The following is a 22,506-nucleotide window of genomic DNA, read 5'->3' as shown; positions in this document are numbered from 1 at the left end:
TCATATGCCCACGTGATTCATTCTCCTAGCTCTTCTAAGTCTTTGCTCAGATAAGACTTTCTAAGTTCGTTAATTCTTCAGCACTGCCTAGTCTAGTCTGCTAGTTAACCCATCTACTGAGGTTTTTTTGTTGTTGTTGTTGTTTTTAAGTAATCTCTACACCTAATGATGTGGGGCTGCAACTCAGGACCCCGAGATCAAGAGTCTCTTGCTCTACTGACTGAGCCAGCCAGGTGCCCCCTATCCATTGAGCTTTTGGGTTTGTTGTTGTTGTTGTTTTGTTTTTGTTTTTAAGATTTTATTTATTTGAGAGAGGGAGAGAGAGCAGAGCGGGGCAGGGGGAGGGGCAGAGAGAGAGGACAAGCAGACTCCCTGCCACGTGAGGAGCCGACACAGGGCTGGATCACAGGACCCTGAGATCATGACCCGAGCTGAAGTCCGATGCTTAACTGACTGAGCCACCCAGGCACACCCCGCATTGAGCTTTTGATAGCAAGGATGATATCTTCTTATTTTTAGAATTTGTGCTTGGCTATTTTTCAAATCCGTCAGGGTCTTTTTGTTGAAAAATCTTTTTTTTTTTTTTTTTTTGGAGAGAGAGAGAATGAGAGATAGAGAGCATGAGAGGGAAGAGGGTCAGAGGGGAAGCAGACTCCCTGCTGAGCAGGGAGCCCGATGTGGGACTCGATCCCAGGACTCCAGGATCATGACCTGAGCCGAAGGCAGTCACTTAACCAACTGAGCCACCCAGGCGCCCCAGGGTCTTTTTGTTGTACAAATCTTACATCTTATTAGTGATTTTATTTTCTTAAACATTTTAAACATCTTATTTTCTATTTCTGTTTGTCAGAATTCTGTTGTCTGAAAAGCACAGAAGCCTAATCCTCCTGTCTTTTCTGTTGCCTTTCTTGAGGGTGCCTGTATGTTTTGTAATTTTTAATTCTAAGTTCAAGTTTGTCTGGGTTCTCTCTGGGAGTTAAGGAGAGCTCTTCCAGAAAGGATTTATCATTGCCTCTGCCAGGTACCCGTGGTCACCGGCAACCCAGGGCCACTTTAAGCTCATTTCTCCTCTTGGGAGACCAAACTTGCAATGAAAAACCTGTAGTTGCCAATTCTTAAGAGAGAATTTTTTCTTCACAGAGAAGGGGAGATGCAGAAAAAGCATTTGACAAAGTATATCATCCTTTCTTGATTAAAACTCTTCAGAGTGTAGGGATGGAGGGTACATACCTCAATATCATAAAAGCCATCTATGAAAAACCCACAGTGAATATCATTCTCAATTGGGAAAAACTGAGAGCTTTCCCCCTAAGGTCAGGAATGCGGCAGGGATGTCCACTATCACCACTGCTGTTCAACATAGTATTAGAAGTCCTAGCCACAGCAATCAGACAACAAAAAGAAATCAAAGGCATCCATATCGGCAAAGAAGAAGTCAAACTCTCACTCTTTGCAGATGATATGATACTTTATGTGGAAAACCCAAAACACTCCACCCCAAAACTGCTAGAACTCATACATATATTCAGTAAAGTGGCAGGATATAAAATCAATGCACAGAAATCAGTTGCATTTCTACACACCAACAACAAGACAGAAGAAAGAGAAATTAAGGAGTCGATCACACTTACAGTTGCACCCAAAACCATAAGATACCTAGGAATAAATCTAACCAAAGAGGCAAAGAATCTGTACTCAGAAGACTATAAAATGCTCATGAAAGAAATTGAGAAAGACACAAAGAAATGGAAAAACGTTCCATGCTCATGGATTGGAAAACAAATATTGTGAAAATGTCTATGCTACCTAGAGCAATCTACACATTTAATGCAATCCCTATCAAAATACCATCAACTTTTTTCAAGGAAATGGAACAAATAATCCTAAAATTTGTATGGAACCAGGAAAGACCCCAAATAGCCAGAGGAATGTTGAGAAAGAAAACCAAAGCTGGAGGCATTACAATTCCAGATTTCGAGTGATATTACTAAGCTGTCATCATCAAGACAGTATGGTACTGGCACAAAAACAGACACACAGATCAGTGGAACAGAATAGAGAACCCAGAAATGGACCCTCAAGTCTATGGTCAACTCATCTTCGACAAAGCAGGAAAGAATGTCCAATGGAAAAAAGAGTCTCTTCAACAAATGGTGTTGGGAAAATTGGACAGCCACATGCAGAAGAATGAAACCGGACCATTTCCTTACACCACACACAAAAATAGACTCAAAATGGATGAAGGACCTAAATGTGAAACAAGAATCCATCAAAATTCCTGAGGAGAACACAGGCAGCAACCTCTTCGACCTCAGCCGCAGCAACTTCTTCCTAGAAACATCGCCAAAGACAAGGGAAGCAAGGGCAAAAAATGAACTATTGGGACTCCATCAAGATAAAAAGCTTTTGCACAACAAAAGAAACTGTCAACAAAACCAAAAGGCAACCTACAGAGTGGGAGAAGATATTTGCAAATGACCTATCAGATAAAGGGCTAGTATCCAAAATCTGTAAAGAACTTACCAAACTCAACAGCCAAAGAACAAACGATCTAATCAAGAAATGGGCAGAAGACAGGAACAGACATTTCTGCAAAGAAGACATCCAAATGGCCAAAAAACACATGAAAAAGTGCTCAACATCGCTCAGCATCAGGGAAATCCAAATCAAAACCTCAATGAGATACCACCTCACACTCGTCAGAATGGCTAGAATTAACAAGTCAGGAAACGACAGATGTTGGCGAGGATGTGGAGAAAGGGGAACCCTCCTACACTGTTGGTGGGAATGCAAGGTGTTGCAAATTTCCACTACTCTGGAAAACAGTATGGAGGTTCCTCAAACAGTTGAAAATAGAGCTACCCTATGACCCGGCAATTGCACTACTAGGTATTTACCCTAAAGGTACAAATGTAGGGATCCGAAGGGGCACGTGCACCCCAATATTTATAGCAGCAATGTCCACAATAGCCAAAGTATGGAAAAAGCCAAGATGTCCATCAACAGATGAATGGATAATCAAGATGTGGTATATACACAATGGAATATTATGCAGCCATCAAAAAATGAAATCTTACCATTTGCAACGATGTGGATGGAACTAGAGGGTATTATGCTGAGTGAAATAAGTCAGTCAGAGAAAGACAAGTGTCATATGATCTCATTGATATGAGGAATTTGAGAAACAAGACAGATGATCATAGGGGAAGGGAGGGAAAAATGAAACAAGAGGAAACCAGAGAGGGAGACAAATCATAAGAGACTCTTAATCTCAGGAAACAAACTGCGGGTTGCTGGAGCGCAGGGGGGTGGGAGGGATGGGGTGGCTGGGTGATGGACATCGGGGAGGGTATGTGCTATGGTGAGCACTGTGAATTGTGTAAGACTGATGAATCACAGACCTGTATCCCTGAAACAAATAATACATTATATGTTAATTTAAAAAATTAAAAAAAAGAAGTAATGCTAAGAACTGTATTTTAAAAGGTGAAGGCAAGTAGCAGAAAGTAGAGCTGCACGTGTTGAAAGTGGCTGGTTAATTCTTCAGAGTAGACCTTGGAGATGGGGAGGGAGGCTGTTTTGGAGTTCTCCTTGCCTTTAAAACAGATTAACTTAAAAAGTAGGAGCGGTAATATCCCATTACCTAGAATGAACGTATATAAAAGCACACTGTGTGAGAAGTCTTGCTCCCACCCTCGTCTGCTTTGTGTTCCAGTTCCTTTCCCCATCCTCCACATCTGCCACTTTGTTGATTTTATATGTGTCCATGATGTCTTTTTGCAAATACAAGCAAGCAGGAATCCAGTCTTCTTCAGAAAGGTGTCGTACTGTAGACACTGACCTGGCTTGCTTGCTTCATTTAATATCTAAATATCTAATAATATCAGTGTGTGTGTATAATATATATGCTTGTGTGTGTATGTGTGTATGTGTATGCATGTATTTATGTATTATGTATGCATGTCATATATAATGTGTACTATATGTAATATATGCATAGTACATATATTACATGTGTATTTATGCATATATATTGTATATTATGTTATATATGCGTATATAGTATATATGCGTGTGTGTATCCATATAGTATATAGATATTATATATATGTGTGTGTTCATAAAATTCTGTTTTATAGATGCATAGTATTCCATTACCTGGATAGGCAACATAGGTAACATAATTTGTTAACTAGTCTCCTGTCAATTGACATTGACATTTGGGTTGTTTCCAAGCTTTTGTTATTATTAAGAGTGCTGCAATATACATATATCATTTTGCATGTATGCAAATAAAAACCAAAGTAAAAAAGGCATCTAACATAAAATAATTAAATTCATGTTAAAAATTCATAATAATTTGAATTTTAAAGTCAGTTAACTCTCATTCAAGGAGAGTGCTTGCTTTGGCAGCACATATACTGTGCTGCCGGTATTAGAATTAGATTAGAACGATACAGAGAAGATGAGCATGGCCCCTGCAGGAGGATGACATGCAAACTCACTTATTCCAGGAGCGATTGACCATTCATTCATGCATACATCCATTCACTACATCTGAGCTCCTAGCACGTACTAACCTCTCTTCCAGTTCCTGGGGTTAGCACGGCAACCAGTCTAAGTCCCTACCTTGTAGTTTACAATGTGATGCGTGGAAACTGGGCTCTGAGATGCCCAGGGATGGCACTGTGAGGTCACTTGGCAGAGAGGAGTAGGGACAGAGAGGGACTGGCATGTAACGCAAGCTTGTTCTGCTACACCTAGTTGCTTAGGTTTTCTGTTGTAGATATTTATTGCTTTTCTAACGTAGAAGAAAACTCACTTTGCCTTTTTTTTCAGTGCAGAGAGCCATAGGCAGCACACAGTAGTGGGAAGAACATATTCTCTGGCATCAGCCACACCTGGATTGCGTTCCAGTTCTTGGACATCTTAGTATTTCTGAGCCTCAGTTTCACCATCTAAGGAATGGGGATGATAAATGTAATGGAGGGGGGGTTAGAGCACTAAACTAATGCGTGTACTATGTTGGGGACATGATGAAATAAGTAGTCCTTTCTATAGTGTTAATTGTATTTTTAATACAGCGTGTTACTTGGGGTGATAATGTAGCCTTGGGACATCTCCTGAGGAGGGAGCAATGACTTCGGCTTGGAGGCTGTGTTTGGGAAGCTGAGGAAGGCATCTTAGAAGAACAGGCTTTTGAGCTGGATGTTGGCAGCATAGGGGAGAGTGCGGGGAGACTGACGGACGTACGGACGTCAGAAAGAAGGCTGGGAGGAGGAGGGTAAACGCAGAGGTGGTGTGACCAATTCGCTGTCCCGTCCTGAGACTTCTGTCCAGACGTTTTTAACACCAGCTCCTGTCATCATCTGAACCAGCCTGTGTGACGTGTAAGCAATCCAGCCCAGTCCATCCCCGTCCTGGGAAGCCGGCCACTGGCCGCTGGGGTGGTTCTTCCTTCACCTGAGCTCATGGGTGACAGCTGATGAAGTGACTTCCTCCAGGATCAAAGCTCCATTGCAGTGAGATGGATAACTGTGGGCAAACCTTACCCAGAAACCGAGACTGTTAGGAAGTGAATATCAGAAGTGTTGGGTTCTGGCTGTCACATACAGGATTTTAGTTTTTCTATACACTCAGCTCCAGCTGAGATGCAAGCTGTCAGCTGGCTTTGAAAAAATATTGCCGAGAACCATGGTAATTGTATCTCTTTGCAATTGGGATTGCTGAATTTAAAAAGTTGAAAATTAAAATGTGAAAACATCCCCTTTTCATTTTCCTCAGACTGGCTTGCTCAGTCTTTCCCTGACTTTGGTTCTTTCTCCCTTTCCCTTGAAAGATGGGAACTCCTTGTGTTCTTTCTTTTGTTCCTAAGCTGTTCATGCTTACACTAAATGATTGCATACATCAGTGGGGATTCAGCCCAATGACTGGGTCAGGCTGTTACTTCCGTGCGTGAAGAGTCAGTGTCAGCTCTTTTTCTTGATAGTGTTGTGTGTGTAGACCTTCTTCTTGGGAGGAACATATACTAATTGTGTTTCTGATGAGCTAGAGTTGCCTGATAAAATACAGTATAGATATGTCCTGAATATTGCATGATAAGAAAATGTGATTTATCCAAAGTTCACATTTGATTGGGAATCCTGTATGCGTATTTAAGTCTGGCTGCCCTGTCCCTTCCTGTTCCTTCTGTGTGTCGCACACATTTCCTGAGCGTAACCTCATGCGGGTTCTCTGCTGCTGTTGTGATTTACTGAGGCTCTCGATGCCTGTGGATCTAGGCCTCCAGTGACCAGGCATAATAGCAAGAATATTAAATTTATTTATTTATAAGATATTAAAGACATTCACAGGAATCAAAGGGTACAAAAGGCTATTTGCTTAAAAAAAAAAAAGGCTCTGTCCCCGCCCTCTCCCTAGTCATAATAAATATTCATGGTTTCTTGTATATTCCTCTAGAGGCTAATTCATTTTCAAGCAAATTCATATTTATATTTCCTCCCACCCCATTCCTTTTTTGCACAAATAGTAAAGACCATAATCACTATTCTGTATTTTCTTTCTTCGCGTAACAATAGATCTTGCTAGGTGCCAGCACGCTAAGAGTTTTCTCTTTTTTCACAAATGCAGGGGATTTCATGATAGGAGCAGACTGTAATTTCTTTAACTGCTTCCCCGCTTACAGAAGTTTGGTTGCTTCCATCCTGTTGCTTAATACCAATATTATACCCAGGGGTAACCTGCTGTGCATATGATTTCCCAAGTGCCCAGGCATATTCATGCCATAAATTCCCAAGAGCGGGATTGCTTGCTGGAAGGACGAAGTGCCACCCTGCCCTCCGGGGACACGATGCCAATTGCACTCCCGTCAGCAAGGACTGAGAACGCCTGGGTGGCCAGACTCTCACCGATAGAAGAAAGTGGGAAGGTCTTTTCATATATGACCATCTTGTAGGTGACAAAATGATAGCCCTTTTTATTCCTAACTTCGAGCCTCTTTTGAGTTATTTAAAAAGCATTTATATTTTCTTTTCTGCATTCTGTCTGTTGATGGAGTTTTTCTTTTAGATGATTATTGATTTGAGGGCATTCTTGTTTATTAGGGAAATTATTCTTTGTCTGTAATGTGAGTTGTAAATATTTTTCCCACTTTGTTGTTGACACTGACTTTATATATGGTGATGTTTCTATGAAAATTTTTATTTATATCCCTACCTTTTATTAATGGATCAACTTATTCATACTTTTTTAAAGATTTTATTTATTTGACAGAAAGAGCACAAGCAGAGAGAGAGAGAGGAAGAAGCAGGTTCCCTGCTGAGAAAGGAGCCCAATGTGGGACTCGATCCCAGGACCCTGGGATCATGACCTGGGCCAAAGGCAGCTGCTTAACCGACTGAGCCACCCAGGCATCCCCATATATTTTTTTGTTGTTGTGACTTCTGAGTTCATACCATTCCTAAGACTTCCTCACTCACAGATTATATAGTTATGTAATTATGTATAGTCTCCTGTAGTTTCTTTTCTTTAAAAAAAAACAGCTTTATTGATCTATAGTTCATATAGCATACAGTTCACCAATTGAAACTGTACAGTTCAGTAACTTTTTGTGTATTCACAGAGGTGTGCAACCATCACCACAATCTGTTCTAGACTTTTTCGTTACCTAAAAGGAAATCCTGTGCTTGTTAGAATTCGCTCGTCATTTTGCTAGCCTCCCAACCCAGGCAACCGCTAATTTACTTTTTGTTCATACGGATGTCGGTTCTGCGTATTCTGTATAAACAGAATGATCTAATTTGTGGTTGTTTCTGACTGGCTTCTTTCACTTAGCATAATATTTTAATTTTTTTCCATACTTCATTTCTTTTTATTGATGAATAATAATTCCACCTATGGATATATCACATCATGTTATCAGTTTTTCAATTGGTGGACATTGGGGTGGTTTCTACCTTTTGGCTATTGTGAATAATTCTGTGCACACTCATGCACAAATTTTATGCGGACATGTGTTTTCATTTCTCTTGGGATACATACACAGGAGTAGAAATGCTAGATCATATGGTAAGTGTGTTTAACTGTTTGAGGAGCTGACAGGCTGTTTTCTAGAGCAGCCATGTCACTTTACATTTCCACCAGGAATGTATGAGAGTTTCTCTCTCCCCATATCCTTGACATTTTTATTGTCTGCTTTTTTTGATATTAGTTGTGCTAGTGGGTGTGAAGTAGTATCTCTTTGTCCTTTTGATTTTCATTTCCCTGATAGCTAATGATGTTAAGCATGGTTTCATGTGCTTATTGGCCATTTATACATTTTCTCTGGACAACCATCTGTTCAGATCCTTGCCTATTGGGAAAATTATTTGTTTTTTTATTATTGAACTGTAAGAGTTATTTATATATTCTAGATACAGGTTCCTTATTAGATATGTGATTTACAGAAATTTTACCCCATTCTGTGGATTGTCTTTTCACTTTCTTTATGGTGTCTTTTCAGTCACAGATGATTTTAAATTTTGATGTCATTTTATCTATTTTTTTCTTTTGTTGTTTTTGTTTTGGTGTCATATTTAAGAAACCATTGCTTAATCCAAGATAATAAAGATTTACACCTCTGTTTCCTTCTAGTAGGTTTATAGTTTTAACTCTTAACACTTCGGTTTTTGATCCATTTTGAGTTGATTTTTGTATATGGTGTGAGGTAGACGTCAAATTTCATTATTTTGCAGGTTGATACCTGGTTGTTGCAGTACCATTTGTTGGAAAGACTGTTCTTTCCACACTGAACTATCCTGATACCTTTGTCAAAAACCAATCCCATGGTTTGTTAAAGTGCTTTTATGGTTTTGTTTTTTATGTTAGGAATTTATCTTAGTGTAAGGTGTGAGGTAGGCATACAACTTATTATTTTTTTCACATAGCTAGCCATTTTTCCCATATCATTTACTTTAATAATCAATCTTTCCCCATTGATTTGAGATGCCATTTTTAATCATGTCCTTTAGTCTTGTAAATATTTGGACCCATTTATTGAGTATTCTATTCAGTTACCTATTTTTGCACCTATACCAGTCTGTTTTAATGATTGTCACTTTATAGTATGTTTCACTGTCTGGTAGGACTAGTTTTCCCCTTATTTCTCTTCTGTTTCAAAAAATTCTTGCCTCTCCTTCTTGTTTATTCTCCCATGTGAACTTTGTAATCAGTTTTGTCTAGTTTCCCATTCCCCCACTTAAAATTTCTGCCAGCATCATTCTTATTGGAAACATAGAAATGTATAGGTTAATTGAGGAAAAATTGACATTCTGATGAGCCTATCTATCCAAGAACATCGATTCATGTTTTTCTCCATTTATTTCTTGTGTTTCCCACAACTTCCCATTTTTAAGTCTTAAAATAGGCAAATATCTTGGTGAATTCATTCCTAGGCCTTCTGGTTTTTTTATTTTTGTTTGCTGTTGTTGCTACACTTTTCTGTTATATCATTTATGTTCTTTTCTTTTTTAAAGATTTTATTTATTTATCTGAGAGAGACAGAGAGAACACAAGCAGGGGTGAGGGGCAGAGGGAGAGGGAGAAGCAGACTCCCCACTGAGCAGGGAGTCCGATGCGGGGCTCGATCCCAGGACTCTGGGATCATGACCTGAGCCGAAGGCAGACGCTTCACGGACTGAGCCACTGAGGTGTCCATATTTGAAATCTTCTGTTAAAGTTAATTCATGTATTGGGACCCAGAAAATGGAGGTTGCCCCCTGGACCAGCCCACATTACAAAGCTAAACCTAAGTTACGGGAAACACCTGTCAGAGAACCCTAACACATACAAATGGCAGTCCTCCAACTCCACTTTGGCTAACTTACCTTACCTAGAAAATAGGACCTGCTAGCCTTGGAAGGAGATGCCGGAGTTCCCAGCCAGCCTCCCAGCCTCTCGTGCCCTTTTAGGCATTGCTGCTTCTAATGCTCAGTAAGACTGGCTCTTGCCCAGAACCTCTCAGGAAGAATGCTCTGTTGCTTGTGAGGAACTGTAGTCCTCCAATCCATGGACTGTTTTTCTTCTTGAATAAAGGACCTCAAACTTGTTGCTAAATTGTGTTATTTTTGTCATTTGACATTCCATAAAGCAGCTGTTACTGTGTCTCTGCTGTGAGCTTACCTGAACCTAAGCATTTTATAGCCCATAAACGGAACAACAACAAAAAGCCTGAGTAATGTTACTTATTAACTAAAATGTTATCTAGGTCCTTATAGTTCAAGATAGGCAGTGGCGTACAGGAGATAAAAGTTTATTTCTTCCTCAGAAAACTCAAAGGTTGGTGGCCCAGGGCTGCTCCGGCCGCTCCATGCCCCTGCTTTCTAGAACCGGCCTACATTCTCGAGGTTTCTCCATGGTTGCAGAGGGCCGTCCGCTGGAGTGCTGGCCCTCATGCCCTCTCGAGGCAGGAGGAAGGCAAAGAGAGGTTGCCCTGGAAGCCCTGTCCGACAGTTCCTTTCTTATCTGAGCCAACAGAACGGAATGACATGGCCTCACTCAGTGGCAGGCAGAGGGGGCGGGGTTGGAAATGTAGTCCTCTAGCTGGGTGCCCTGGTGCTCCAAATAACGATCTGAGTCTTGTTCCTAAGGAGTAAGGGAAGAGTGTTCACTGCATAGACAAGGAGCAGCCTTGGCCATGGTCTTCCCCACCTTATCCTTGAGTCTCTCTCTTTCTGCATCCTTGATGCTCATCATCCCTTTCTTGTTGCGGTCCTGGCACAAGAAGTGCTCCATTATTGCTTGATGAAATACTTTTGTACTTTGCTCGCACCTGGGCTCACCCCATTCCTACTCATTCATTCTCTGATCCTATTCCTGAGCCTTACTTACTTCATCTGAATCATCACTGTCATCCAAAGAGAAAGAATGCATTTGGGTCAAGGCTTCCAGCATGTTCTAGTGGTCATGGACAACAAGACACTCAGAGAAGGAGGGAGGTTTAAGTACAGGCCAGAAGTATCAAGGGTCAGAAATATCCATTCTAGGAGCGCCTGGCTGTCTCAGTCAGTAGAGCACGTGATTCTTGGTCTTGGGGTTGTAAGTTCAAGCTCCATGTTGGGGTAGACATTACATAAAAATAAAATCTTAAAAGAAAAAAAAGAAGAAGAAAGAAATATCCATTCCATACAACACTTGGTAACTTTTTAAATAGTTGCCATGTTAGAATGACCATGTCGAAATACCTAAGCCTTCTTTAAAAATGAAAATTATAATTGTATCTTATGAATGCAAAGGTAAGATGTGTTCCAGTTTAGGAAAAAGAAAGAAAATACAGGTAAAAAAGGAAGAGGAAAAAAATCATGAAAAGGAAGAGGAAAATTATTCTCACCAACTTTCAACTTGGGAGGGGCATTTCTTTCAGATCTTTATGTGTATAAAGTTGATCCATGCAGAGTTTATGTAAGGATATATGGGTTTGTACTATTTATAATGTTTTGAACTTGTAAAGCCTTATTTGAAAAGTCCTATTTTATCACTCAGATGCAACCTTACCTTTGATGGAAATTTTTTTTGGAAGGTAGACAGGTTTTCTATGTGAATTCTTTAATATTTTTCTTTCCCTTTACTGAAGACGTAAAACAACGGGAAGGTGGGCAAAAGGCAAGCAGCAGGAGAGACCATGACCCTTTTTAAGAGAATTGGCAATTCAGAGACTGAACAAGTCAGGAAGGTCTTGTTAAGGAACTCGGAGCAGAATGTGCTTACTTTCCAGACCCCTAGAGGCAGATGAGGGCTGCTGCAGGGAAGGCTTGAGATCTGATTCTGAAACTCGGTTTCCTTTCATGTAAAATGGGAATAATAAGAACTATTTCAGAGAGAGTTGTTATGGGGATCAAATAGGAAGATATGCCAAAACATAATTTAACCCACAAAGTACTACCTATGTATTTAAAAACGTAAAACTTATATAAAGTGTTAGAGCTGAAAAGACTTTTTTTTTTTTTTCCTTTAGATGAAAAGACTTTTGGTAACATCTGGTCCGTATGCCAGTTAATGCTGAGGAAATGGAGGTCCATTGTTTGCTCGTATTAATGTACTAAATAAAGAGAACCTTAACTATGATATTGAGACTAAGAAATGCCCTTGTTACTGAGAACTGTTTCCACTGAGCAAATGACAATGAATTCCTGTCCAGGCACAATGTCATTGTGAAAGTGCATTGCACAAGGGTATCTGCCAAAGCACTGAGGGGTTGGAAATTTGGCACACCGTCTGTTTGCCAAACTGTGAACCTTTGGAGTGGTCTCTGCCCAGAGCGGTGCCTTTTCTTAATTTGGCCGAAGGTACCCAATGGTATGGTAGAGGACTGGTCCTTACCCATGGGATTCTTGACCAACTCTCCCTGGCTGACAGCAGCATTGCTGTTCTGGGGCAGCATCCTGGGCAGCTGACTGAATGCTGTTACTGGAGCCCCAGCCGCTCTTCTCTTGCCTTTCCGGTAGAGACTGGTCAGTTACTGCAGATGGGAGATGGCTGGTCTTCCCTTCTATCCACTTGCCTCTGAAACCACACTTTCCTTGCTGGAGACAAAGGAAGTTATTGATGGCAAATTGTTTGCACTCCCAGGTTTTCTTCTCCTGGGGTCTTAGATAGGAAGCTTGCAGGACTCTTACTGAATGCTGACATTCCCTACTTTACGTTATGGAGGTTAGTGTTCTGATGGCCTCTGTTATTGTGACGCGGAGAAGGGTTATAGCCATCTCCTGACTTTTCCTTAGGTCATCTGCACTCCTTTCTGGTCTCATAGTCTATGGTCAACTCAGTAACACCAGGCCTTTGGAGGCCCCCTTCGGCCTCCCCTGGGCCTGGACCAGTGATAGTTGCAAGGTGGGCAGCAGCCTTATTCCAGGGGTCGATGGCAGAGCTGTCAGCAAAGCTGAACAGGAGGCATCCTCGTGATTTGAGTCGTTTCCTGATGAAGACTCAAAAGCAAGGTCTAGCAGTTCGAAAACCCTCCTTCCATAGAATGCTGTGTTTTGTCTGTAGACTTCTCATCCTTTCCAGGTGCCTCTGATAAAGTAAATCTGTTATGAGGACCCACAAATGGAGGCTGCCCCAGTGGCCCAGGCCATCACAAATCTAAACCTAAGTCAGCCTGCACTTGTGGAAACATCTGTCAAGGAAACCAACATACACCAATCACAGTCCTCAAACAGCTTTAGCGAGCTTCCCTTACCTCTTCAGTTCCTGCTAGCCTTATAAGGAATCCCTCCCCGTTTCCTAGCCAGTCGTGCCCTGTTCTCTTGTTGCCTCTTCTAATGCCTGTAGGAATAGAAAAATTTTCCTTCTACCCTTCTAGATTCTTTGGCTGGTCTAATAATCAAATTGACATAAGGCAGATCAACAGGAGAAAAACTAATTTCATATGTGTGGGAGCCCCATAAAAATATGAGACTATGAAACCCCAAAAGCAAACCAGGTAGTTAAGGCTTATATAACATCCTGAGCTAAGGAAAAGAGTAGCGGTTTAGGGATACAAAGGGGAGAAAGGCCATTTATAGGAAAGAAGGGGATGTTTGAAAATCAAAGGTTGCCCTGTTATACAGATAAGTTTCTTAGGTAAAAAACTATCTCTAGTAATAACTCTCTTCCTGGAAGTGGCTGCCTTTCCAAAGTAAATGTAGGCAGTTGAGGGGGAGGTATAGAATTTTTCCTGAATCTGCTGGGTATTGATTACCTTTAGCTCAAAGTAATCTTCACACCAAAGTGGCATGCTTTGGGGTGACAAATTCTGCTCCCCTTCATGCTCTGTAGAGCTTGCTCTTGCCCACATCCCTTGGGAAGACTGCTGCAGTGATTGTGAGGCACTGTATGCCCCAGTCCGTGGATTGCTTCCCCTTGACTAAAGGACGTCAGACTCGTTCTGTCCTTTGAACCTCCCCTGTCCCCAGACCAGCACATCATTCCTGAACGAGGGCCAGAGCCCTGTGTCGGGCCACGCCCCATTCTTTGTTATCCCTCCCCCCACCTTCCGAAATTCTAAATGTCCTGTGTTGCTTCTAGAAAGGGCAGTGGGAAGAGGGAAGGCAAGGAGTCTTGTATTCTCCTAAAAGGCTGAGTGTATGTGTGAAAGGGGAGGGAACAAAGGTGTGGGTGGGGAGAGAATGGTTTGAACTGGAACCACAGTCTCTTTCACAAGAACACAGCAACCTGCCGCCCCACAGCAAGGTTCTGACACACTCGTTAGGAAGCCCTTATCCCGGTGTGCTTCCTCCTGGAAGCCTTTGTGACACACTTGAAATAGCAAGTTCTTGGAGTCCAGACCTCCTAGTGTCAGCTAGCCCTCTTGCTCAACCCTAGAACAGTTAAAACCAGAAATAGACAAGACCCCTTAACTGATGCTCTACCTGAAACCCATTGTTCTTATTTCTGAGGCATTGGCGAAGATATTTTGCAGTGACTGGAACATTCCAACCACCAGGCCAGAAAAGCCCTAAGAGTGATGGAATGCCTAGAAGTCCGTACCCCACCTGTCCCCTTCCCCACCCATGATCGTGTGCTGAACATCTGCCGACCCCCGTCTATGATCACATGCTGTCTGCCTGCTCTCTTGCACGTACCCCCTGAAGCTCTCTCCCTATGAGAAGGCGTCTGTCTTGCCGGCAGAGGGGTCAGGTGTTAGGGCTTGAGCCTACCACCTGCACCTGCTGCAGGCTCCCAAAATAAATCTCTTCCATTCTCTTTTCTAAACCCTTCTCTCTGGAGTTACTGGCTTCTCTTACAATAAGTTTACCTGAGTTTGTTCAGCAGCAGTGGTGGAAAACCCAGCCAGGAACTTTGCTTTCTCTTTGTCTAGCATCCTTGAGATTCCTTGGGAGGGAACAGTTGAGGCAGTGCACCAGAGCTCTCCCATTTGTTTCCTGAGTTAGTGATGACCAGTAACACTAGTACTGGTTTTTCAGCCTTGGGCAAATCAGTGAACATTTTTTTTTTTTTTTGAGATTTTACTTATTTATTTGACAGAATGCAAGCAGGGGGAGGGGCAAAGCAGGGAGCCTGACAGGGGACTCCATCCCAGGACCCTGGGATCATAACCTGAGCTGAAGGCAGATGCTTAACCAACTGAGCCACCCACGCACCCCTCAGTGAACTTTTTTGTGCTTCAATTTCATCCTTTTTTTTTTTTTTTTTAAGAGAGGGAGGTGGGGGGAAAGGCAGAGGGAGAGGGAGAGAGAAAATCTCAAGCAGACTCCATGCCCAGTGTGGAGCCTGTTGTGGCGCTCTATCTCAACCTGAGATCATGACCTGAGCCAAAATCAAGAGTTGGATGCTCAACCGACTGAGCTACCCAGGTGCCCCTCATCATTTTTAAAACAGAGATAATAATATTGCCTGGGTTGTTATGAAGATCACATTGAAGAAATTACCAGACAAAAATAAAGTGCCAGTGTTACTACATTTTGTCTACTCTACAATGGTAGTGATTATAAGAGGCATCATTATTTTAGATACCACTAAGGAAGAAAAAAATCCTGTCAGTTATCTGTAGCACATCATTTTCTTGTCAGAAAATTTCTGCATATTTAGATAGATTTATTTGGACAGATTTCTATCATAAATCATCCTTGTCATTGGTGAAAAGGAACTATAAGTGAATATAAATTAAGGTGCTCTTAAATTTCCCTACAATCTTGATCTACTTCTGCTGAATCATTTGTCAAGGTGGTTAGTGCTATCTGAGTTTTTCCCACATAGCATTGCCTGTGTATCATCATGAGCATTAGGGATGCAATATTTCTTAAAAGAGTGCTTCATACTGTCTTTCTTCCAAGCCAAGATTACCAGTTCTGCATAATCAATATGTACATACAAGCAACGGTATGTATTTCCTGCCCAGTGCTTGACCAACTTAAGACATCCTGATTCCAGGGGTCAAGTATGAAAATATGTAACTTATAGAATTGACAAAATATAGTAGTATAATTATTTCATCTTATTTCATAGGTTTGGGTTTGGAAGGGGAGCAAGTGTTGGGGATGAAGAATTTCCTCTGCCCTTTAAGGTCCTTCTAGCTGGACTAAGAGTCAAATTGACAGGAAACAGATTAACAGGAGGAAATCAAATTTAATAGTGTACGTATGGGGAATCCACACAGGCATGGCAATTCCCAAGACAGTCAGGCACAATGAGGCTTATACGATGAGCTAAAGAGGGGTAGGGTCTGAGAACACTGAGGGGAGAAAGACCACTAGCAGGAAGGTGGAAGGAGGTGTTTGGAAACCACAGGTGCTCTATTATGTAGAGAAGTTTCTTAGGTAGAGAGGAATCTTTGTTAATATTTCTCTTGCTGGGGTGCCTGGGTGGCTCAGTTGGTTGAGCCTCAGACTCTTGATTTCGTCTCAGGTCATGATCTTAGGGTTGTGGGATTAAGCCCATCAGGCTCTGTGCTCAGCGGGGAGTCTGCTTGAGGTTCTCTCCCTGTACCTCTGGCCCTTTCCCTGCTCACACACGAGTGTGTTTGTGTATGTGTGTATGCTGTCTTTCTCTCTCAAATAAATAAACCAATAAATCTTTTTAAAAAATAGCTTTCTTCCTGGTACAAGTAGGCAATTGAGAGGCGATAAAGAGCTTTTCCTGAATCTGCTGAGTTTGGATTGCTTTTAACTCAAAATAGTGTTCATGCCAAAGTGGCCTGTTTTGGGTCTGCCTGCCCTTGGCCCTACAGAAACATGAAAGCCTCTGTCTCATCTCAGGAACTGTACTTTCTGTTTGCACAAACTTGGGGTGGGTGGCTTGCCTGGAATAGGGCCCTGTGGTGTTAATGGGACAGGCTTCCCCGTGACATGAATAAATCTTACAAATAATTTTGTGTGTTTCCTCATTTACCTACTCTTTTTCTTCCTTCCTGTCTGCTTTCTGGTTTTCCTTTGAAGTTCCCAAGTCCAAATCTGGATCTAAGAAGCATCAAAGGAAGCCTGCACTGGAGGCCCCCAGGTCTCCCCGGAAGCTGGACGGCATCTACTGTGTGAGACGGGATGGCGCCCCCCACCAGTGTGCCCTCCTCATTGCTGCTGCTGACGGCTGTTGCAGGTAGGAAACCATCACCCTGGAGACCCTAGCATCGCTCACGAGCCTCCTGTCTTTGGCTTAAACGACTCAGATCAGAAACAAGGCAGAGGATCATAGGGGAAGGGAGGGAAAAATGAAACAAGACGAAACCAGAGAGGGAGACAAACCATAAGAGACTCTTAATTGCAGGAAACAAACTGAGGGTTGCTGGAGGGGGAGTAGGGGAAGATGGGGTAACTGGGTGGTGGCCATTAAGGAGGGCATGTGATGTAATGAGCACTGGGTGTAATATGCACCCAATGAATCACTGACCTCTACCTCTGAAACTGATAAACAAACAAACAAGAACAAAACAACTCAGATAACCTGAAATGAAGGTGCTGTGTGTTTGCTTTCCAACAGAATTATTTTACATATAAAAGGCACGAAGGCAGACCTCATGCACAAGTGGTTTTCTAGAAACAGGAATTTAAATAGTTTTTTATTGTCATGACGATTTTTGAAAAGATAGAGTCACGTTTTCTATTTACTAGGAAAACTTTGTATATTTTCAAAAAGTAATTGCATAATAGATCTTTTTGGAAAGCAAATGCCCACACTCTCTTTTATCATTAATCTTTGTTTTCATATATTCTGCTCTGCTTGCTTACTGTGGACATACCCATGATACGAAATCACTGGTGAGCAGCAGCTCTGGTGATCCGTGTCCTGGCTAGGTCAGCTAGAGCCCCTTGGAATTTACCGACAACTGAGGGTGGAGATATGGCCAGGGAAACTGATTTTATGTGCATGGGTTATCAAAGTGTGGTGAAGCCATCATGAGGCTTACCTGTGTTAAAACAAAAAAAAACAGAAATTGAACTGAGTAAATTTAAAGATCTAATTAGCTTTATTCATTCGTGAATTGGGCAGCATTCCATCTAGAAGGCAGAAGGGAGTTCTAAGGAGCTGTACAAAATGGAAGGATTTTATAGGCAGGAGGAGGCAAGGTCACCTTCCCTTAGGGCAAGGCAGGCAGAAGACCTCAGGAGTAGGGTCAGGACTTTCCAGCCTGAGGAGTCTCAGTTGCATTCCTGGGAGAGACTGACTCTGCAGTTACAATTAGGTCATCTCTGTGGAGCTTAACATAAGTGATTCCATTTTGGGCCTGTTTCTTTTTGACACTGAGAGTGACCCTTGTTAAAATGCAGTTTTATCTGCATTCAGACCTACTGAACCAGAGCAGGTGTGGCTCAGGGGTCTGAAGCAGCTAAATTATTATAAGCACTGTTGGTGTATATAGGGGCCCCTTCAGAAAACGCTCCCACTGGAAAAGCCCGGTCCTTCCCCCATAAATTACTAATGTTTGAGCACTCTTTTTTTTTTTTTCCTCTCTCAAACCCCCACTTTTTCATTCCTTTTTGTCTTTTTCTTGTGATTTTTCCATTAATTTAAAATTCCTTAATTACTTTATTAGGAACATTATTTGCAATTTCTCTGTCTTCCCTCTCTATCCTCTCTACCTTTGACAAAATGCTAGCCAATGATTTCATTGATTTGTCAACAATCATGGAGTGACTACGTTCCTAGATTGGGCTGGGACAATGTAGAGGGTACGAACATGAGTGAGTCTTCTCTGGTCTCTTCAAGAGCTTTTGTTGAGTGAGTCTGATAGAGTCTGAAGTAATTATGGCCACTTGGCCCAACAGAAGCATGGTTTAGTTGTTGGAAACCCTCTCAGACTTCTTTATTGAGCACTAAGACTTCTGTGTAAGATATGTCTGTCCATACAGATCATTCAGGTGATTTATTTTTGCAGAACAAAGGGATTATATACCCCCAGAAGTGTATGGCAGTCTCCACCTGATTGAAAACTAAGCTTTTCCAAGGCTTCTGCCATGGAAGGTTCTCCTTCGCCACTGAAACAGTTTGCTTGCTTTAGGATCACAGCCTGCCTTCTGTACAGTGGTTTCTGACACAGTTTTACAAGTTGGCTTTTGAGCTGCCTGGTGGCCAATGCCAGAAATGAGACATGGTAGTTTTCTGTGGATCACACTGTCCAAAAGAAGATGACCTAACAGTTCTTCCAGGGAAATAAAGTGTATCCTACCATGTGTGTTTGAAAGAAGTTTCTAGCTTGGGTCTTCATTTAAAGGCCACTCAGGGCTGTAGTGGTATCTTTACAAATAAAGGCAATATTTTTGAGAGTAGAGGTGGGAATCCGAGATTACCTGTCTGTTGTACACCCTCATCACTTGGTTTTAATTAGAGATGCTAATTTTTATGTTCAGCTGGAGGGTTCCCCCCCCTTTATATCTGATATTAAGCTTTTTGTTAGAAAATAAAAGGTAGGGGTGCCTCTTGGCTCAGTTGGTTAAGCAACTGCCTTCGGTTTAGGTCATGATCCTGGAGTTCCAGGATCGAGTCCTGCATCGGGCTCCTTGCTCTACAGGGAGTCTGCTTCTCCCTCTGACCCTCCCCCATCTCATGTGCTCTCTCTCAAATAAATAAATAAATAAATAATCTTAAAAAAAATAAAAGACTATCTTTGCCTTTAAAAAAAGAAAAGGCCAAAACTATTAAGTAGATTTGCATTTGAGAAAACATCCTTCCAGTTGAATTAGTTTGTTGCTAGATTATTCATTTGGAAAGATGCATATCTGTTACATCTAATTCCTATTAAATTGGACCAATTAGACTTTCCCATAGAGTCAGTGTTTGGCACTGAACAATTCTTAAAATTGTATAATGATGATCACGTGTATACAGGTAAAAGTAAAAATGACTCCATTTCTCTTCCCTCCAGTCCAGAAGTGCTCTCTGATTGTCACTATGAGGGAAACAACAGTAATTTAAAAAAATTATCAGTGATGAGCCCTCACTAGGAAAGAGCTCTCTACCAACAAATAAAGAATAAAAGTGACTTTGCCTCTGGATTTCAGGGAATGACAGACTGCTCCCGAAGATTCTGAAAGTCTCAGTTGCTGTCATTTTGTTTTGTGGGCCTGCACCCTGTGTCTGCAGAACACTGGGTAGCGCCACCCTCAGACCGGCTCTGTTTGCCGACTGGGAATATTTGTAGCTATTTAGAATCTGATTAAAGCTAGTTGTTACAGGGGTGCCGGGCGGGGCTCAGTCGGTTAAGTCTGTCTTCAGCTCAGGTCATGATCCCAAAGGCCTGGGATCGAGCCCCACATCGGGCTCCCTGCTCAGCGGGGAGCCTGCTTCTCCCTCTGCCTCTACCTCTCCCCCTGCTTGTGCTCTCTCTCTCTCTCTCTCTCTCTCTGTCAAATAAAAATCTTTAAAAGAAAACCAAAAGACTAGTTGTTACAGATCTGTATTGAGGACAAGTTTTTCTCTCCTTTGATATGTCCCTGTCAACTGACCTATCATCAGAATAACCTGTGAGATTAAAAAAAAAAAATCAGTTTAACAACAGCAATAATATGATGTTGTCCCCAAAGTAAACCTTTATAACTGACTTTTGGGTGAGGAGCAAAATATTATAAGTAATATAAAAGCAGGACACGGTTGGAAAAGAATGCTTCTGTTCAGTCCATGAAAGAACACAGAGGATGGAGGGTCGGTGGGCAGGTGGGCGAGCGTCAGGATAGAAGGGTGGGGCTGGGGGGGGGATGAACCCGCGAGGGGTGTGGGACGGAGGCCTGCGAGCTGACGCAGGGACCTCCTGGTGGGAGTGCTGACTGTTCGTGCGCTCGCCCCACGCGACTTGCCTCCTTTCCTCATCGGAGACCACATTGTTCGCAGGTTGCGCCTGTGGCCCGTGCCGCGAGGGGAGGACGTTCGCCAATGCCATCATTTCGCCGGACCTGGAAACTACCAGGATCACGCGGGGGCCTCCGGGCACCCCCGTGGTGGACTGCACGGCCGCGTGCTGTGAGCTGGCCGGCTGCGACCTGGCCTGGTGGTTCGAGGGCCGCTGCTACCTGGTGAGCTGCCCACGCTTGGAGAGCTGTGAGCCCAAGACGATGGGCTCCGTCGGGTCCTACCTCACCTTTGTGCGGAGGCCGGCCCGGCTGCTGGGCCACGGGGCGATGATGCTCAACAGGGGGGCCCCCTCGGGACTCTGGGGCGACCCGCCAGAGGATATCAGGAAGGACTTGCCCTTCCTAGGCCAAGAGTGGGGCCCAGAGGAGACGCCGGAGTACTCGGACGACTACAGGGAACCCGAGCAAGCCCCTGTCTGGCCCCTCGGCAAGCCGGGGCCCAGAGGGAGCGCCGAGCACACGGCCTGGGGCCCGCGCGTGGTGGGCGGCAGCCCCTCTGCCGGAGGCGGCCTTCCAGGGGCTGCCGAGAAGCAGGACCACCCTGCGCTGCATGCACTGAATGCGTTCTCATGGACCGCGGCCCCCCAGCAGTCTCCCGAGAGTGCCTCCTTGCCTCCCTCCGTGACAGTTCCACCATGGGGAGAGGCGTCGGGAAAGGAGGCTTTTCAGCGCCAGGAGCAACCCAGCACCAGCTCTGGAAGAGAGGTGGGCCTGGCTGCTGGGGGCTGGGAGGTGGCTGGGAGGGGCTGTGTGGGCTGGAGGCTGGACCCCTGGGAAGAGAGCTCTCAGAGCCTTCCAGGGAAGGGAACATCCTGTACCTCTGCTGTGCCTTCAGGGGCCAGTACTTAGCACTTCTCCCTCGGGATGCCTCTCCCAGGATCTCCGGACGTCCAGGGAGCAGGCCCAGAGGCACAGCACACTTTTCCAAAGAAAACCCACAGGCCCCAGATGGAGTTGATGAAGTTTTAGAATATAAATGAGGTTCGGCTGTGTGAGGTCCGGAACCGACGACCAAGAAAGAGTTCCTGAGACATCTCTGGGGCAAAAAGGTGGTTTTATTAAAGCTCAGGGACAGGACCCAGGGGCAGGCAGAGCTGCTCTGGTTTGTGCCGTGTGGTTGACTTTACACTTGGGAGCTGGGGAGGGGAGAGTCCGGAAGGACTGTCGTACGCCAAAGACCCTGCGGATCCTGGAGGCCTGGTCATCGTCCAGCCAAGGCTGGTTCCCCTCTAATGAGGCACCAGCATGAAGACGGTTGGGGGTTTCCTGGAGGAATGTTACGTTCCTCCTATCACACGTCCTTGTCAATGGGCTTCGGGTTTAGAAGAAATTCAGTTTTATTTACGTTTCCTTCCGCCTCAGCCTCCCTTAATTTTATGGAGGGGAGGGTGATGTTAGGGCTTCAGGAACCGAGGTATGGGTCTCTGGAAGTTAGGTTATTGATGAGAAAGCTTCTTCCTTGTAAATCACTCCGACATTTGCAAACTGAGGGAGACTCCAGTCCTGCAGGACTGTGATCTTATCAGTTAACCATTTGTTTTTCCTTTAGGGCAGCCCGGAGTGCCTAAGGAATGTCGCATATATCATGGCGGGGGGGGGGGGGGGGGGGGGGGGGGGGGGGGGGGGGGGGGGGGGGGGGGGGGGGGGGGGGGGGGGGGGGGGGGGGGGTAGGGTGTCAGCTGCTGCTTCGTCC

At 43.6% G+C, this 22,506-nt stretch overlaps 1 protein-coding gene and 1 pseudogene across 2 annotated transcripts in view; both read left to right on the top strand.

Annotated features, from left to right (window-relative positions):
* The window catches only part of KIAA0319 (KIAA0319 ortholog), a 96,383-nt gene that overhangs the window by 17,567 nt on the left and 56,310 nt on the right, over nt 1-22,506 (top strand). For both annotated transcript variants that reach the window (XM_027603664.2, XM_027603663.2), the window contains exons 2-3: nt 16,911-17,067; nt 20,794-21,518. In XM_027603664.2, the coding sequence (XP_027459465.1) occupies nt 17,013-17,067; nt 20,794-21,518 (780 nt within the window). In that variant the 5' untranslated portion in view covers nt 16,911-17,012. The remainder of the gene's footprint in view (nt 1-16,910; nt 17,068-20,793; nt 21,519-22,506) is intronic.
* On the top strand, nt 4,420-4,510 carry LOC113928146 (annotated as a pseudogene).

The sequence above is a fragment of the Zalophus californianus genome, chromosome 7 (genome assembly GCF_009762305.2).
Source record: "Zalophus californianus isolate mZalCal1 chromosome 7, mZalCal1.pri.v2, whole genome shotgun sequence".
Taxonomy (NCBI): domain Eukaryota; kingdom Metazoa; phylum Chordata; class Mammalia; order Carnivora; family Otariidae; genus Zalophus; species Zalophus californianus.
This window is presented reverse-complemented; position numbering and strand designations above follow the sequence as displayed.